General features: G+C 38.1%; 1 protein-coding gene across 13 annotated transcripts in view; it reads right to left on the bottom strand.

The window, feature by feature from the left end:
• Window positions 1–13,805, bottom strand: part of GTF2I (general transcription factor IIi) — a 135,797-nt gene that overhangs the window by 63,312 nt on the left and 58,680 nt on the right. For all 13 annotated transcript variants that reach the window (XM_066274598.1, XM_066274603.1, XM_066274596.1 and 10 more), the window contains 3 exons: window positions 11,906–11,957; window positions 11,383–11,423; window positions 928–1,005 (listed from right to left, as the gene is read on the bottom strand). In XM_066274598.1, the coding sequence (XP_066130695.1) occupies window positions 928–1,005; window positions 11,383–11,423; window positions 11,906–11,957 (171 nt within the window). The remainder of the gene's footprint in view (window positions 1–927; window positions 1,006–11,382; window positions 11,424–11,905; window positions 11,958–13,805) is intronic.

Here is a 13,805-nt window from a genome sequence, read left to right as displayed (position 1 = left end):
CAACCAAATGTCCATCAATAGACAAAGTGAGAAACAAATTGCAGTATAGCCATATATGGAAGAATACTCAGAAATAAAATGAAATTAGCTATTGGTATATGCAACACCACGGATGAATTTCAAATTATGTGAAATGAAGGAATTCACAGCACCCCGCCCCAGAAAACAGTCTATACTTGATGATGACTCCATTTATATAAATTTCTAAAATTAGAAACTAATCTAAAATGATAGAAAACAGATGAATGGTTGGTTGGGGATGACAGTGAATAACAAAGGGACAGAGGGAAATTGGAGGTTATGGACATTTCATTATCTTGATTGCAGTGAAGATGGTTTGACAGGCATATACAAAAAAACAGATTTTACTTTTAAATGTTTTGATGTATTTTATGCATCTACAAAATTTAAACTTACTATTAAATCTAGAAAACATTCTAAACTAAAATCTATTAATGCATAAATGCAAACTGCACTAGAAAATAATATTTAATTCCTTCCTCATAATCAAGCAAAAAGTTATGTACCAAAATAAAAAACAGCTAAAATTTACTCATGTCTTATCTTTTATAGATTTTTAAGATAATGACAATATTTAGTTATTTTTGTTGCACAAATAGAACTATTAAAGTTTCAAAATATTCATATCTTGCAAATAACATTAGAAACTGGAATTAAATTCTAAATTGTGTCACTTTTGCATGTCCCTTTAAGAATCTTAATGGTTATCTTACATTTCCCCTGCAATTGTTGAAGTTTATTGTATTGTTTCATTTTTTTAAACCTATTTTATTCTAGTGATAAGTTACAAATACACATACCAATCATGAAACAATAAAAAGTATATCAAAAACTCAAGCAATTCATAAATTAAAATTTTCACCACTAATAACTTTTAGAAAGAAAAACTGTATTAGATAGTATTACCTTGAATGTTATATTGATAGTAATCAGGATCTTCAGATTCTTCCTTTACTGTCACAGCTGCCATTTCCAAGGAAATACCTGTAAAAGCAAGTAAAACTATATACTTATACCTCAGGGCATTCAATTAAATGGTACAGGGAAATCTCTTCTGCCCTCCTAAAAATGCAGTGTAATATACACATATTTTAAGACTTTGAAAGGATAAAAGTATGCTAGGTCACTTTTCATTTTATAAAATAGTTCATTATGCCCTCTCCCCAAAATGATATATATGTTCCAACAATCATTGTTCTTATCTCTGGGAGACATGATTTAGTCATGAGCTATATATGAATGATAACTAGAAAACTGACTCCTTGTGAGTTTCTACCACAGAAGACAGAGCAGGGAGATTTATTTGAGGAGAGGAGAGCTAGTGCCTTCCTTTTGGCTTCTTGTCTGTATATGCTGCTCTAATTAGTCACTCACCGCTTGGTATACTATTTCAGCCTAGTGAAAGCAGACCCTTTCCATTGTTGCACCCACTTTAAAATTTTTCCAACACTACCAGAACCAGTTTCAGCATGTCCCCTCAGATACCAGTACCATCCAAATAATCTCCCACTTCAGAAGTCAGAATAAAAGCTTTAGGAGTAGCAGCCAATTCACTGAGTTGTTACTTACATATCATGACATCTTAGTATACTCCTTTCTGTTACAAAGTTATTAACTATAACTAGTTAATCTTAACATTAAATTTTCCCCAAATAACTGGTATAGCTTTTTTCTTCTGACTGGACCATGACTGTTATGTCCAAGAAATATAAAAAAATAAATTAAAATGTAAATATTCAAAAATATTACAGGATAAATTAAGAATGTAAAGATATAAAGTGTAGCCCTGCCGGTTGGCTCAGTGGTAGAGCGTTGGTCTGGCGTGTGGATGTCCCAGGTTCAATTCCTGGCCAGGGCACACAGAAGTGCCCATCTGCTTCTCCACTCTTTCTCCTTTCCTTTCTATCTTTTTCTTCCCCTCCTGCAGCCGAGGCTCGATTAGAGCAAAGTTTGCTGAGGATGGATCCATGGCCTCCGCCTCAGGCACTAGAATGGATGGAGTTGCAACAGAGCAACACCCCAGATGGGCAGAGCATCGCCCCCTGGTGGGCATTCCGGGTGGATCCTGGTCGGGCACATGCGGGGAGTCTGTCTCTCTGCCTCCCCCCACTTCTCACTTCAGAAAAAAAAAAAGATACAAAGTGTAAAGCAGAAAAAAAGAAACCTCTATGATGATAAGGCATATTATTATATCCATAAAATGATTAAAGAAGTCAATAAAATAATTTTTCTTAATTCAGCACATTTATTTTTTAATGAAAATTATGGAAGAGATAAATATATAAATAAAGAAGAGAAAATATGCAAAATGATGATTTTGATACAATCAACTAAAATTCAAACAGAAAATTAACATTTCCTGTGGCATTAAAAAAAAAAAGGAAACAGCCTGACCAGGCGGTGGCACAGTGGATAAAGTGTTGAACTGGGATGCGGAGGACCCAGTTTCGAGACCCGAGGTTGCCCACCAGCTTGAGCACAGGCTCATCCGCTCTGAGCGAAGCTCACCAGCTTGAACCCAGGGTCACTGGCTCGAGCAAGGGGTCACTCGGTCTGCTGAAGGCCCATGGTTAAGGCACATATGAGAAATTAATCAATGAACAACTAAGGAGCCGCAATGAAGAATTGATGTTTCTCATCTCTCTCCCTTCCTGTCTGTCTGTCCCTATCTGTCCCTCTCTCTGACTCTGTCTCTGCCACAAAAAATTTAAAAAAATTTTAAAAAAAGAAAAAAAATTTGAATAAAGTGTAATAGATTCCAGTACTTTTTCCCAGAAAGGACAATTCAACATTACCTTTCTTGGCAGATCTCCCAAGAAACTAGAATCTATAATATATACAGAAGTTCTCATTCACACATAGAGTTAACACAGCCCTTCCCTTTTCTCTTAACAATTCATTCCAAATTGACATTAGATGGCGCAGAGCAAGGTAGGCAGCTGCACCAGGGAGGTCCCATGGCCTGGAGAAGGGTGGTAGAGAATATTTACTTCAGGCAGCAGCAGGGAAAACCAAGTGAGGGGTTTCAGAAACTGAGGGGGCAAGCATGAGTGGTGAGACCCTAATAAGAAGACTCAGAGGGTAAGCTAGGTAAGGAGAGTGTGATATGGGTTTAATGAAATAAATATACTGAGAATATTTGGTTGTCATAATTCTCACTGTGACATAATGGAATTATAGAGAATAGGAAGTGAAAAAGCTTGAGGTATTAAGAAAGGAACTGAAGATACAGGCACAAAAAAAATATAGATGTATGTATGTGTACAGAAACACACCCCACACAGATTCTCTAGCTTTGTCTTGTCCACTTAGAAGCAGTGACATCACAATTGTAATAGCATACTTTGCACCAAGATACTGATTTCTTAATACCACATTCCTCAAAAAGAAACCAGCATTTCTTAGTGGAAGAGATAATTCTAGGGATAAATTAGAGAAAGAGTAAGATGAACCTGGACCACCTTGTTTTGCAAGAAAGTAAAAATAAAAAGTTCTATACAAATGATGGTGATATTTTCTTTTTTTTTTTAAATTTAAGTCCGAATTATGTTTTATTTTTTTATTTTTTCATTTTTCTGAAGCTGGAAACAGGGAGAGACAGTCAGACTCCCGCATGCGCCCGACCGGGATCCACCCAGCACGCCCACCAGGGGCGACGCTCTGCCCACCAGGGGGCGATGCTCTGCCCATCCTGGGCGTCGCCATGTTGCGACCAGAGCCACTCTAGCGCCTGGGGCAGAGGCCACAGAGCCATCCCCAGCGCCCGGGCCATCTTTGCTCCCGCGGCGGAGGGGTGGAGAAGCAAATGGGCGCTTCTCCTGTGTGCCCTGGCCGGGAATCAAACCCGGGTCCTCCGCACGCTAGGCCGACGCTCTATCGCTGAGCCAACCGGCCAGGGCTGATGGTGATATTTTCAAAAGACTTAAGGACTAGGAAAGGACAGAGGACATCCTGAAGTGGCTCACAAAGGCCAAAGAAGCATGGACTATTTGGAAAAAAAAAAAGGGTGGTAATGCTGAATAAAAAATAAAAAAAACTACACCGGTATACTCTGATACAGATGATTAATTTTAATTGAAAGTTTGATAAGAAATGATAAGTGTTTACACTGTCTCAGAGAAACTCACATAAATATATAACAAAGAAGTGTAGATTAACAGTGAAAAAGCCTAGAAAAACTTTGATCACATAAATAAGATCTCATCAGTAAAAGAACTAATAGAAATTAATTACCACCTGATGGTATTAAAGAACACAGATAGATTGACCAGGCGGTGGCACAGTGGATAGAGCGTCGGACTGGGACGTGGATGACCCAGGTTCAAAACCCCTAGGTCTCTGGCTTGAGCACGGGCACATCCGGCTTAAGCGCAGGCTCATCCGGCTGGAGCGCAGGATCATAGACATGACTTCATGGTCGCTGGCTTGAACCCAAGGTCACTGGCTTGAGCAAGGGGGTCACTCGTTCTGCTGTAGCCCCCCCCCCAGTCCAGGCACATATGAGAAAGCAATCGATGAACAACTAAGGAGACTAAGGAGCCGCAACGAAGAATTGATGCTTCTCATCTCTCTCCCTTCCTGTCTTTCTGTCCCTATCTGTCCTTCTCTCTGTCTCTGTCACACAAACAGACACAAAAACACAGATGATTTCTGTGATTGTTTTTGCAAAAAATGCATTATGTGAATCTAATTACAAGGTAATTTTTCATAAGTATCAATTTCATAGGAAAGACTAAGAAGGCCCTGGCTGGTTTGCTCAGTGAATAGAGCATCAGTGTGTCATATGGACGTACCAGGTTTAATTCCCGGTCAAGGCACACAGGAGAAACAATCATCTGCTTTTCTCCTCCTCCCTCTCTCCCTTCTCTCTCTCTGTCCTCCTCCCACAGCCAGTGGCTCAACTGGTTTGAGCATTGGCCAGGGTGCTGAGGATGGCTCAGTTGGTCCCATCATGTTAACCTCAGGTGCTAAAAATAGCCTGATTGATACAAGCACCAGCCCAAGACAGGGGTTGCCAGGTGGATCCTGGTTAGAGTGCATGTAGGAGTTGGAAGGAAGGCAGGGAGGGAGGGAGGGAGGCAGGGAACAGACTAAGAAAATATTCTAGTTTAAAGCCATTAAAGAAAAGAAATTGGCAAAATTTGAAAAGGGTCTGAGAATAAAATAAGAGTAACTTATTTTCCTTCTTTTGGTAACCGTATTGTTTATAAACACTAAAGTAGTTAAAGGAAAGATAGTTTGGATGTCATTTTGGCAACTTACTGTCAAATAGTACATGGAAAAGATCCTAACACTACATATGCAGGTTTTCAATCAGTTTGCAATAATTTAAAAATTTGGCTGAATCATTCGGTTGGTAAGAACCTTGTCCCGATACACCAAGGTTGTGGGTTTGATCTCCAGTCACGGCACATACAAGAATTAGCCAATGAATAAAATACATGAGTGGGTAGAACAACAAAATGATGTTTTTCTCTCTCACTCATCCTTATCTCACTTCCTCTCTCTCTAAAAGCAATAAAAAACATATTAAAAAATTTTAATTTGTTATAACATTATTCATCTCTTTCACATACAGCTTTTCTCCAAGTAACTAGTAGTCTGTCTTACATATAGATACTTATCAGTAGATACAGACTTATCTTACTATGTTTTTTTTTAATTTATTCATTTTAGAGAGGAGAGAGAGAGAGAGGAGAGAGAGACAGAGAGAGAGAGAGAGAGAGAGAGAAGGGGGGGGAAGGAGCTGGAAGCATCAACTCCCATATGTGCCTTGACCAGGCAAGCCCAGGGTTTCGAACCAGCGACCTCAGCATTTCTAGGTCGACGCTTTACCCACTGCGCCACCACAGGTCAGGGCTTATCTTACTATGTTTAATGGGAACAAGGAATTCCATTGATGGAGCTGTAGGTTAATTGCCATTTTTGAAAGGCAGCAATAGATCAAAAAACATGTGTATCTTAAAACGCTAAAAATGTCAAGATATCATCCATTAGATAGTCAACAATTTATATACATTATCAAGAATTTCTAAGCCTGACCAGGCAGTGGCGCAGTGGATAGAGCGTTGGACTGGGATGCGGAGGACCCAGGTTCGAGACCCCGAGGTCGCCAGCTTGAGCACAAGCTCATCTGGCTTGAGCAAAAAGTTCACCAGCTTGGACCAAGGTCTCTGGCTCAAGCAAGGTCTGCTGAAGGCCCACGGTCAAGTCACATATGAAAAAGCAATCAATGAACAACTAAGGTGTTGCAATGAAAAACTAATGACTAATGCTTCTCATCTCTCTCCGTTCCTGTCTGTCCCTATCTGTCCCTCTCTCTGACTCTCTCTCTGTCCCTGTAGGAAGAAAAAAATTCTAAACCTGCTGTTTACTTCATCTCATTTACTGAGAGTGCATATGAGCAGAATTTATTTCTTTGCCCAACTGCTAGGTACAAACTATCTTTCCTTGGATTTTAATCTCTATTTCTTTAACTAGACAGAATATTTTTCTTCTTTTTATTTATTGATTTTAGAGAGAGAGGAAGATAGATTTGTTGTTTCACTTATTTATATATTCACTGGTTGATTCTTGTATGTGTCCTGACCTGGGCGAACCTGTCACCTAGGCATATCAGGACAATGTTCTAACCAACTAAGCTAGTCAGCCAGGGCCTCCCTTCTTTCTTGAATCTTTGGTCATTTATATTTTGGATTAGCTCTTTTAAGTCAAATAAAACAATCCCTTGTCATCTGTCTTACAAATAACCATCCCCTGGTCTTACATGTTCTTTGACACACTTTAGCTGATTTTGCCATACTAAATTTTTAGCTTTTTCAGTAGTCAGATTTATTGCTAGAAAGCAGACAAAGGATTATTAAATATTTTTTCATGTACTTTTAGTCTAAACTTTTATTATATCTGCAATTTTAACTTATTGAAGTAAAAATCAGGTTATAAATGTTTTGTTTTCAATAGTAGTCTAGTTGATTCTCCTTGTGTTCTATAAACATAGTATCAGCTGTAAAAGTTAATGGTGCCTTCCACTTTCTAATTACTTACACCTCATATTTGTACTGGTTTGTACATCTAAAATACTGGTAGGAAAACTGGTAAAATGTGCTTATCTTATGAGGAGTGCTTCTAGTAGTTTACTATTAAACATAATGACAGGTTGGCAATTACAGATAATAGCCCAACCTACCATATTAAAATTTCTGCTGCCATTTCATCAACTACCCACATCATATATTATTTCTAATTTGTTCAATAACATAAGAGTGAATTAAGAGATTTTTTCTAATAAAAACTATCCTTCTATTCCTTGATGAATCCTGAATCTAAAATTCACTTCATCTAAGTTAATTTTTTAACTAATTTCAGAAAACAGTAAAAGCCCCACAATGACAGGCTCTCAACAGGATGAATTCAGATATAATACAATTATCAACTGGCTCCCATCTTCTGCCAAAGGTCAAACTGGATACATCATTATTTTGCAATGATATAAAAGTGTACTTTTCACAACGTAATTTTTGGATCCCACTAATAACCTATGCTCAAGTTACATAGTTTAAATATTCCTTTAATCAAAAAATACTGTAAATATCCATTTACCTTTACCAACCCCAGACGCTAATTATAAAATATATACGATAATCTTTAAAAATTATATATTATTTTTAAAAAACAAAGCTGCTTTCATTCTGAGTTTTTTCATAGGACCAGGACAACAAAAATTGTAACAATAGCCTGACCAGGCGGATAGAGCATCGGACTGGGATATAGAAGACCCAGGTTCAAGACCCTGAGGTCGCTGGCTTGAGCACGAACTCATCCAGCTTGAGCATGGGCTCACCAGCTTGAGCCCAAAAGTCACTGGCTTGAGCAAGGGGTCACTCGCTCTGTTGTAGCCCCCCAGTCAAGGCACATATGAGAAAGCAATTGTGCTGCAACAAAGAATTGATGTTTCTCATCTCTCTCCTTCCTGTCTGTCCATCCCTATCTGTGCCTCTCTCTGACTCTCTCTCTGTTATAAAAAAAAGTAAGAATTTTAACAATAAAATTGTAATCAAGTCAGGAAAACCTATGCTCTCTTTAAATAAATAAAAAAAAACACTTGCGCCCTAGAAATGGAACATGGTAAGAAAGCAAACATTAGGTAAAATTCCCAGATCACATTCAGATCTGAAAGAGCATGAAAAGTAAAAATCATTTAAACTACATATATAGCAAAAGTAGAAAAGGAGGCCCTGGCAAGTGGCTCAGTGGATAGAGCCATGAGCCTGCTGTGTGGATGTCCCAGGTTTGATTACCAGTCAGGGCACAAAGGAAAAGTGACCATCTGCTTCTTCTACCCTCCCTCTCCCTCATTTCTCTCTCTTCCTCTCCCACAACCTGGATCAATTGGTTTGAGCATGGCCCCAGGTGCTAAGGATAGTTCTGTTGGAGCGTATCAGCCTCAGGTGCTAAAAATAGCTCAGTACTCAAGCATCGGGGTTGCAAGGTGGATCCCAGTCGGGGCACGAGTAGCCCAACCTACCATATTAAAATTTCTGCTGCCATTTCACCAACTACCCACATCATACATTATTTCCAATTAGTTCAATAACATAAGAGTGAATTAAGAGATTTTCTAATAAAAAGCTGGTGAGCCCATGCTCAAGCTGGATGAGCTCGAGCTCAACTGATGGGGTTGCTAGATGGATCCCAGTTGGGGCACACATGTGAGAGACTGCCATACTACCTCCTCTTCGTTCATGTAAAAAAGAATACTAGAAAAGAAAAAAAGTAGTAAAAGTAAATAGTGTAATAATGATATCCTCATTTTCCATATGATAACAGGCAACCTATCCAACATTTAACACTACATAAAATACAACGTGGTATTGGCATAAAAGCAAGCATTAGCGTTCAGGGGAATAGAAAAAGTAAATTTGGCCAACTGACAAAGGTGCTAAGACAATCCAATGAAGAAAGACTTTCTTTTCAATGTGCTAGGATAATAGTATATCCACATGCAAAATGGTTAATTTAGACCCTTATTTTACCACATCCACAAAAATTAAGTGAATCTTAGACCTAAACTGTAAAACTCAAGAAGAAAATATAAGTGTAAAACCAAAAGCTTAAAAAAAGGGGGGGGGGGGAGGGGTTAACAGACTTGCATCAAAATTTAAAACATTTTAGACTTTAAAAAAAACCTATTAAAAACCGAGGGGAAAAAAGCCAGACTAGAAAAATATATTTGTAAAACCTTATTTCTGAGAATACACTTCTAGAACATATTAAGAACTCATATAACTAAAAAAAAAAAAAAAAGCAAAAAGACAAACAACCCAATTTAAAAATGGGCAAAACACAGATGTTTCATCAAAAGATGATACATGAATGACTAATGAGCACATTAAAAAATGTTCAGCATCTTTATATATTGGATACATGCCATTATATATTTGTCAAAATTCACAGAATGTACAAGACTGAACCATAATGTAAACTGTGGACTTCAGGTGATCGTGATGTGTCAAGGCAAGTTCTTCAATGTGACCAAATACACCACTCTGATGTGGGATGCTAACAGTAGAGGAGGCAGAAAATACATGGGAGCATTCTGTACTTTCTATCCAATTTTGCCAAGAAACTGAAACTGCTCAAAAAATACAATGTCTATTTAAAAGCAAAAATAAAAATAAAGAAAAGCAACACTCTAGGACAGCTATAATAAAAAAAAGGCAGACAATAACAAGTGCTGACAGAGAAAGGAGAAACTGAAACCCTCATACACTGCTGCTAAGAACATAAAATGGTGTGGCCACTTGGGAGAACTTTCTCAACAGCTCAAGTTAAGCACAGAATTACTGTGGAAATAGCAATTCACTCCTACGTACCTACCCAAGAGAAAGGAAGACGTATTTCCACACAAAGACACATATGTGGATGTTGACAGCATTGGTATTCAAAACAACCAGAAAATGGAAATAATGGTACATGGATAAAGAGAAGGTATCATATATCCACACAATGGAATAGCATTGAAGTATGAACTACTTAAACACACTACAACAATTTTAAAGATGAACCTCAAAACATCATACAGAATAAAAGAAGCAAAATATGAAGCATTATGTATTTTTTTTATTCCATTTGTATTAAATGTCTATAAAACCCAATTAGTGGTGGGTACAGAAAGTGACTGAAAATGGGAACCAGGTTTCTATTTAGGGTGACGAAATGTTCTAACATTAGATTATGGTGACAATTGCAAATCTCTGTATATTTTATTAACATCATTGAATTACAAATGTAAGGCAGATAAATTCTGTGGCATATAAATTATATCTCAATAAAACTGTTCAAAAAAACCCTTATGAAATAACATTATAAACCTGACACTTAGAAATAAGGAATCAAATGGCAAAAAAGCTTAGTTATAAAGTTTCCTTAGAAAGTAAAAAAAACGGGAGTGTGCAAAAAGGAAAAGGAAAGAATTATATTGATTCTTGTAAAATCACTGTAGAACGAGCTAACACTTTACACTATTATTCCTGTATAATTGGAAAAAAATATTAATAAATTATGTCTACAAATGTGTAATTAGAAGAAAACTTCTAGCTACCATTTATCAAGTAAACTTTAAAAAAAAAATTTTCCACTGATTTGAGAGACAGAGGGAGGAAGGGGGGGGAAGGGATAAAGACAGAGAAAGAGCAGAAGCATCAACTTCATTGTTCCACTTAGGCTTTCCATTTTCAGTGGTGCACTCACTGCTTCTCATACGTGCCCTAACTCACAACCACAATACACCAGGAGGATGCTTTATCCACTGAGCAACCTAAACATGGCTAGCAAATCTTCTTTTTTTAAGTGAGAGGAGGAAAGATAGTGAGACAGACTCCCACAAGTGCCCCAACCAGGATCCACCCAGCAACCCTGCCTGTGGCCAATGCTCAAATACCAAGCTATTTTTAGTGCCTGAGGCTGACATAACTCTAACCAACTGAGCTATCCTCAGTGCCCAAGGCCAACACTCCAACCATTAGGAACCACTGACTGAGAGAGGTGAAGAGGGAGAGAAGTGGGAGAGAGAAGTGTGGAAAAGCAGATAGTCTCTTCTCATGTGCCCTGACCAATAATCAAATCTGGACGTCCATACACTGGGCCAACACTCTAACCACTGAGCAGGCTGGCCAGGGCCATCAAATAATTTTCTGAGGTATGATATTGTAATGCTAACATTAACAATAATGTCAACACTAAAATAAATTTGCCTATCCACTTCTCATCAAAACTGTTACTAATGAGTCAAAATATAACCTACTAAATTAAGGGTTTCCTTACCTAAATTTCATAATTGATTCTAAAAGCACTAGTACGTACCAGAATCTTCTGTGGGTTCAGTTTTCACTTTGATGGGGCCACTGAAATGAAAAAAAAACTCTGATGAAGCTATTTATTGGTGAAGGACACTTATACAGAATTCAAATGCATTGGATATCAGTATAAAATCACTCACCTGACCAAGCTTAATGTAAAACTAACTCAACTTTAAAATTTACGTATTTATTTCTTGCATAAATATGGCTTTTTAACTGAATTTAGTATTATAATTCTAATCAACCATTTGGGGGGCAGTATTAATAAAATAATATACAGTAGAAAATTAACTTTCAAATTCCATTCTATTGATACTATAAGGGCTTCCTATCTCTAATGTGATCATATCAGTTTCACCCAAGAACTACTGTCAAAAACTGCATTTTAACAGAATCCCAAATGATTTAATTGCATATTCAACTTTAAGATGCCTGACATAGGCCATTTTAATATTCTAATACTTCAATAAATTTAAAAAAACTAAAACATGATGAAGCATAAAAATTTATTTAATGAAATGTTTTACCTTCCTGAAGATAGCATTGACCTTTCAGCATCTGTCACCATCACACGACCACCTATATGTACAAAAAAATTAGATTTAAGTTTTTCCATCATTCAAATATAACTGCTATTTCCAAAGATCCTAGATATAGAATGAACTGGGAGAGGGGGAGTTCACAGTTCTGAATCATACTAGAATGAGTTTTGCATTAGTTTATAAAAGTGTCCTTTGCTCTCCTTAAGGAAGATAATTAGGGATGACAATTACCTAAGTTTTCATCCCCTCCCTTTAATGCAGTGTTTTTCAAAGTCTGTGCCAGGGTGCACTGGTGCACCCTAGAAGATTTCCAGGTGTGCCCTATGGTATTCCAGAGAAATATGTGCATGTTGGGGACCAAAAAACCAACAGGGTTTTTGGAGTTTAGATTTTTGGGGGACAGAGGTGTGGGAAAATGTCTGGAAGCTGACAGTCTGCCTAACCCCCCACCTCACTTGCCTGATTAGGTTGCAAAAGGTAGTTAAGCTGTGGTGCTGGATTGTTTACACTACCCTCTATGTTCCCTGGAAAGACTGGAGGCAAGTTTCTTCTATCCTTTGTTTGGTGTAGAGTTAAGATGATATGTATGATGCGGGTTTCGGATTGATGATTAAACATAAGGAATTGTCTCTTGAAGCCTTTTGGATTTCTATAAAAGAATATGTGGCAATATCTAAAAAAGCTTTGAACATTTTACTACAATTTTCAACGCCCTATTTATGTGAATTAGGATTTTCTACCCTCAACACAAGAATAAAAAGAAAAAAATTCAATGTATTGACAAGGAAATGAGAGTTTACCTTTCAAATATATGCCCAAACATTGAAGAAATTGCTAGGACACGTCAGGCTCATGTTTCTCATAAACACAAGAATGAAAAAACTTAACACATTCGCACTGAGACCTGCTAAAATTACTAAATCTTACTAAGAATATATCTATATATATATAAAGATAACTGTTTTGTGTTTTTTAAATTTTTTAACCCTTTTTACAAATTCTAAAAAGTATAACTAAAAAATGTAACAAAAATGTTTTCTGGCCCTGGCCGGTTGGCTCAGCGGTAGAGTGTCGGCCTGGCGTGCGGGGGGACCCGGGTTCGATTCCCGCCCATGGCACATAGGAGAAGCGTCCATTTGCTTCTCCACCCCCACCCCACCTCCTTCCTCTCTGTCTCTCTCTTCCCCTCCCGCAGCCAAGGCTCCACTGGAGCAAGGATGGCCCGGGGCGCTGGGGATGGCTCCTTGGCCTCTGCCCCAGGCGCTAGAGTGGCTCTGGTCGCGGCAGAGCGACGCCCCAGAGGGGCAGAGCATCACCCCCTGGTGGGCAGAGCATCGCCCCTGGTGGGCGTGCCGGGTGGATCCTGGTCGGGTGCATGCAGGAGTCTGTCTGACTGTCTCTCCCCGTTTCCAGCTTCAGAAAAATACAAAAAAAAAAATGTTTTTTAATGTCAGAATAAATTTAATTTTGTTGTATTTATTTTATTTAATTACCATAAAAGCATGGTTGGACTTTATATTTTTTCTTTAATATTTGACTTATTATAACATATTTCTCAGAAATTTGTATATAGTGCGCCTACAATTATTTATAGGATTTTAAATGCGCTCCGACTTCAAAAAGTTTGAGAACCACTGCTTTAATGAAAAAGCTCTTATTTTTATCAGTGAAACAAAAACAGCAATACACCTAGCAATGTGGAGTAAGATTTCACTAATGTATAAACTATCAAGGTTTCTATTAAGAGTAGGTCTGGCCCGATCTGTGGTGGCGCAGTGGATAGAGCGTTGACCTGGAAATGCTGAGGTCACCGGTTCGAAACCCTGGGCTTGCCTGGTCAAGGCACATATGGGAGTTGATGCTTCCAGCTCCTCCTTACCTTCTC

The sequence above is a fragment of the Saccopteryx bilineata genome, chromosome 4 (genome assembly GCF_036850765.1).
Source record: "Saccopteryx bilineata isolate mSacBil1 chromosome 4, mSacBil1_pri_phased_curated, whole genome shotgun sequence".
NCBI classification, from domain to species: Eukaryota; Metazoa; Chordata; class Mammalia; order Chiroptera; family Emballonuridae; genus Saccopteryx; species Saccopteryx bilineata.
The sequence above is the reverse complement of the archived record's forward strand: the minus strand, read 5'-3'. Positions and strand labels throughout refer to the sequence as shown.